A 6,000-nucleotide genomic window follows, 5' to 3' on the forward strand; every position below is an offset into this window, starting at 1 on the left:
CAAACATGATTGAATGCTTTGGCCTGAATGCCAAGCGTCACGTCATGAGGAAACCTGGCACCATTCCTACGGTGAAGCATGGCGGTGGCAGCATAATGCTGTGTTGATATTTTTCAGCAGCAGGGACTGGGAGACTAGTCAGGATTGACGCAAAGAGGAACAGAGCAAAGTACATTGAGATCATTGATGAAAACCAGCGTTCAGGACATCAGACTGTGTCGAAGGTTCACCTTCCATCAGGACAACGACCCAAAGCACACAGCCAAGACAACGCAGGAATGGCTTCAGGACGTCCGAATGTCCTTGAGTGGACCAGCCAGAGCCCGGACTTGAACCCTATCGAACAACTCTGGAGAGACCTGAGAATAACTGTGCAGCGACGCTGCCCATCCAACCAAACAGAGCTTGAGAGAATCTGCAGAGATTGGGAGAAACTCTCCAAATACAGGTGTGCCAAGTTTGTAGTGTCACAGCCAAGAAGACTCGAGGCTGTAATCGCTTCCAAAATGTGTTTCAACAAAGTACTGAGTAAAGGGTCTGAATACTTATGTAAATGTGACATTTTAAAAATAAATGTAATTATACATTTGCAAAAAAAATCTAAACTGTTTTTGCTTTGTCATTACGGGGTATTGTGTAGCTGGATGAGGAAAAAAACTATTTAATACATTTTAGAATGAGGCTGTAACGTAACATGTGGAAAAAGTAAAGGGGTCTGAATACTTTTCGAATGCACTGTGTGTGTGGTGTATGTATATATATATGCTATTGCTTGACCAACAGTCTGTCGAGTCAGCCATAATTATGAGCATATAAACATTAATTTACATTAATATTGACAACTATCATTTTATTCATATTTGATAGTCATTTACCTATTTATTTTATTTTTACCTTTATTTAACTAGGCAAGTCAGTTAAGAACAAATTCTTATTTTCAATGACAGCCTAGGAACAGTGGGTTAACTGCCTGTTCAGGGATAGAACGACAGATTTGAACTTGCAACTTTCCGGTTACTAGTCCAACGCTCTAACCACTCGGCTACCCTGCCGCCCCTATGCCGGTCTTCAATTATAAAGGAAGCAGACAATGTTAATTAAAATGCATACTTTTTTATTATTATTTAAAGTCTTTGCAAATTTCAATACAAAATGAGTTTACCTTAACTGGGCGACTCAACCGGGTGTTTGAGATGTTTTATCCAATTTTAAGTCATGCAAATGTGTATGTTTATTTATTTTTGGCCTATATTAGGGCTAAATACAAACGTTTCAGCCCAAACAAAATGTCTATGTACTTCTGTGTGCCAGTTAAAGGGTTTTTAATTCGACAAATAGTTTTGCTTTCAATAAACATGTTTCTATTTTTCAATATTCATGAATTAAAAGGTTTACTCAGCGATATGAAGTAGACTGCATAGTGGGTCAATTTCCGCAAAATAACTTAGAGCGTTGAAGCACGAGGCTCAACATCTCCGCTGTTTTGATGCCCTGGCTACCACGCTGTGAACAGTTAAACGCCCGTGCACATGTGCAGATACTGTGTGTGAGTCTGAGAGTGAAGTGTTGCATCTCACTCATCATATCTCCGGTGTTGCTTGTGGCAAAGTCTAGCTTTAATGTAAAAAAAAAAAGTTATTCAAATCAAAATATGACATATTAAGAGCAAGAGGTAAAGCTTCATATGACACCAATGTTCTCTTTGTAGCACCTACATATTAAACACTGGAGTTAATGGAGTCCTGTGTAAGACCAAAAATGTAATAAATATGCTAACTTATGAATTATGAATCACCATATTCTTATCGGCAGACTCAGTAGCCTCGGTTTTTCGGATGACTGCCTTGCCTGGTTCACCAATTACTTTGCAGACAGAGTTCAGTGTGTCAAATCGGAGGGCATGCTGTCCGGTCCTCTGGCAGTCTCTATGGGGGTGCCACAGGGTTTAATTCTCGGGCCGACTCTTCTCTGTATATATCTATGATGTTGCTCTTGCTGCGGGCGATTCCCTGATCCACCTCTACGCAGACGACACCATTCTATATACTTCGGGCCCGTCCTTGGACACTGTGCTATCTGACCTCCAAACGAGCTTCAATGCCATACAACACTCCTTCCGTGGCCTCCAACTGCTCTTAAACGCTAGTAAAACCAAATGCATGCTTTTCAACCGATCGCTGCCTGCACCCGCATGCCCGACGAGCATCACCACCCTGGATGGTTCCGACCTTGACTATGTGGACATCTATAAGTACCTAGGTGTCTGGCTAGACTATAAACTCTCCTTCCAGACTCATATCAAACATCTCCAATCGAAAATCAAATCAAGAGTCTGCTTTCTATTCCGCAACAAAGCCTCCTTCACTCACGCCGCCAAACTTACCCTAGTAAAACTGACTATCCTACCGATCCTCGACTTCGGCGATGTCATCTACAAAATTGCTTCCAACACTCTACTCAGCAAACTGGATGCAGTTTACCACAGTGCCATCCGTTTTGTCACTAAAGCACCTTATACCACCCACCACTGCGACTTGTATGCTCTAGTCGGCTGGCCCTCGCTACATATTCGTCGCCAGACCCACTGGCTCCAGGTAATCTACAAGTCCATGCTAGGTAAAGCCTAGCCTTATCTCAGTTCACTGGTCACGATGGCAACACCCATCCGCAGCACGCGCTCCAGCAGGTGTATCTCACTGATCATCCCTAAAGCCAACACCTCATTTGGCCGCCTTTCGTTCCAGTACTCTGCTGCCTGCGACTGGAACGAACTGCAAAAATCCCTGAAGTTGGAGACTTATCTCCCTCACCAACTTCAAACATCTGCTATCTGAGCAGCTAACCGATCGCTGCAGCTGTACATAGTCTACTGGTAAATAGCCCACCCATTTTCACCTACCTCATCCCCATACTGTTTTTATTTATTTACTTTTCTGCTCTTTTGCACACCAATATCTCTACCTGTACATGACCATCTGATCATTTATCACTCCAGTGTTAATCTGCAATATTGTAATTATTCGCCTACCTCCTCATGCTTTTTGCACACAATGTATATAGACTCCCCTTTTTTTTCTACTGTGTTGTTAATTGTTTACTCCATGTGTAACTGTTGTCTGTTCACACTGCTATGCTTTATCTTGGCCAGGTCGCAGTTGCAAATGAGAACTTGTTCTCAACTAGCCTACCTGGTTAAATAAAGGTGAAATAAAAAAATAAATAAAAAATGTTTCTCAATTATGCTTTTAGATACAAATGTCATGTCAACCAGCCAGCTTGAAAATCTCTGTCTGGGTTTCGTGAGGAATCACTCATACTTCTTTCAAAAACATGTTCTTCACAACTACATAACATTGCTGTAGTACAGAGGACATTCGCTACTCTAATTGTGTCAGCATATTTCATGGAGGTTTGGAAAGAGTAAACAAAGACATCCAGCCACATCCACTCCGAAGTTAATCTTTATCCCCAGGTGTCACTGACAAACTGCTCCAACTGTGCAAACCCCAAAACATCTGCCATGGTGCACAAAGTGCAAATTCATATAATCTATTTAGCAACATTAAAACGTTATCTACATTAATTATAAAGCTTAAAGTGCAAATAGCTCTGACCTTTGAACTATTACCACATCTTGAAAACTGACATTACTATTAAAACACTTACGTCAGCATTTTAGTCAGTCAACTAGGGTCAAAGGTTGCATAGTGAATTATCACAGGAAAAACAGAGGTCAATCAATGACATTTTGGTTTTATACTCGATGCACCTCCGCGACATTGTTTTTACATGATCAGCCTTGCAAAACAACTAGCTCAAAATGTTTCCACACAAATATACCTAATTAATTTGCAGCTATTGTTGTCAATGACACTTAATACTCAATTCAGCACTACAGTTTTACCACTGCACCAATAGCGATCCAGCACAATGACACAATATAGTATCTATTCAAATCGGCATTTAAAAAATTACCAAGCTGATTGGATATAGGTACTTTAACGTTGCACTACACAAGGACAGTTAAGACAAAAACGCATGCAGATCGTGATGGAAATCAAATGACAGTGCTGATGTCGTGTTCGAATAATAGTTGTCTTTTGAAAGTGTTTTATGAAATGTCATTACATTTATCTCGCCGTTGGTAAGATAATGGACTGGACACGCTCATCAGCGAGCTGTTTCTCAACTTTGAGCTGTCCGTTTCTAGCTACAGCTGCCAGGCTGGCAAGCTCGAGACCTGTCGGTGACAATGACAGCGAATGCACTACACTGGAACCAGCCATAACATCAGAAGCATATTGTGAACATTTATAAATTATGTCGGTACCTTGAATTTGTCAAGAAACAAGTGCTTTGCGCTTGCTCCACGTAGTCCTCTCGCTACAGTCTGGGATACGATGGATGCCGCCATGTTGACGCGGAAAAGATCACTGTGAAGGACCATGTGCGCGCAATCTGACCGGTGATAGGGAGGCTGGCGGAAGTGGGCGTTGCAAAAATATTCAATGAAAAAGGGTCTGGGCGCATTAGTGGTAAGGCTAAATCAACCGACTGTAGAGGAAAGTTGAGGATTTTCGTCGGGGAGGTGAAAGTGCAACATCCGAAAATCGGACACTAATGTGGTTTTCCAACAGCAAGGCTCAGATCAACATGACCACGTTTGCCATTGTTTATAAAAGTTTTGCTTTAATGTTTAAACAGATCTACAATCCCCAATATCACACAAACTGATATCGTGTGTGTACATTGTAGGCTACAATCTAGTGAGAGAGCCTCAAACATTTGTACTGTATGAATGGCAAATTGGTTAGTGTTTGAGTCATATCTTTAGCAAGCACCCGAACAAATCACTTGGATTGGCCTTTGATTTTCATATACAGCACATTTTCTTTCATGGGACCTCTTGTGTTTGCACGCCATAGGAGGATGGTGGCTCCTTAATTGGGGAGGACGGCCTCATGGTAATGGCTGGAGCGGAATAGCTGGAATGGTGTCAAATGCATGGTTTCCATGTGTTTGATGCCATTTAATTTGCTCTATTCCATTTGCTGTCCTCCCCTCAGCAGCATCCATGAGAGCAAACACTTTTTATGGGTGTTATAGTGAAGACCATAGGCAGCTTGTGAGTTTCAATTTGGGGAAGCTTACATTTTATCCTACCAAGGCACACCTGTTAATTCAAATTATTTCCTGGTGACTATGTCATGAAGCAGGTTGAGAGAATGGCAAGGATGTGCAAAGCTGTCATCAAGGCAAACAGTTACTACATGATTCCATATGTGCTATTTAATAGTTTGATGTCTTCACTATTATTCTACAATGTGGAAAATAGTAAAAAATAAAGAAAAACCTTTGAATGAGTAGGTGTCCAAACTTTTGACTAGTACTGTATATACAAACAAAACAACTAAAGAATAATGTGTGTTTAGAGTTCAAGTTTTAATGTCACATGCACAAGTACAGTGAAATGCCTTTCTTGCAAGCTGTAAACCAAACAATGCAATAATTAATGTCAATGTAATACTACATACAACATAATATAGCACAACTAAAATGAGAAAAACAAGTGAAAGTAAGAAAGCATATTAAAACAGTGTCAGTCAGTTCCAGTAGCATATGTACAATGTGCAGGGATACTGGAGTGATAAAGGTAGAAAATGTATGAATAAAGGTGTATGATAGACAGAGTAGCAGCAGCATATATGATGATTGTATGTGAGTGGGTGTGAATGCAAGTGCATATTATGTGTGTGAGAAAATGATGGTGTGTAATTATGTTTGTTAGACTGTGTGAGTTTGTAGTGTCCTCTGTGTATGAGTTTGAGAGTGTGTTTGTGTGGGCCTTTTTTCAGTCCCTATTTTGCTGTGACATGTTGTTTTATAAAACGTTTGAAGGTAATTTTGCTGTTTGCTTGAGTAATTGGAGATGGGAGTTCCATGCGATCATGGCTTTGTATAATACTATGCATTGGTGTGAATTCGCTTTACCAGATCCCT

At 40.7% G+C, this 6,000-nt stretch overlaps 1 protein-coding gene across 1 annotated transcript in view; it reads right to left on the reverse strand.

Annotated features, from left to right (window-relative positions):
• The window catches only part of LOC135542085 (succinate--CoA ligase [GDP-forming] subunit beta, mitochondrial-like), a 135,375-nt gene extending 130,916 nt beyond the window's left edge, over positions 1-4,459 (reverse strand). The window contains exon 1 of the mRNA XM_064968733.1: positions 4,331-4,459. Within this exon, the coding sequence (XP_064824805.1) occupies positions 4,331-4,447 (117 nt within the window). The 5' untranslated portion in view covers positions 4,448-4,459. The remainder of the gene's footprint in view (positions 1-4,330) is intronic.
• Positions 4,460-6,000: the final 1,541 nt, after the last annotated feature.

Source organism: Oncorhynchus masou, chromosome 6 (genome assembly GCF_036934945.1).
Source record: "Oncorhynchus masou masou isolate Uvic2021 chromosome 6, UVic_Omas_1.1, whole genome shotgun sequence".
In the NCBI taxonomy this organism is placed as follows: domain Eukaryota; kingdom Metazoa; phylum Chordata; class Actinopteri; order Salmoniformes; family Salmonidae; genus Oncorhynchus; species Oncorhynchus masou.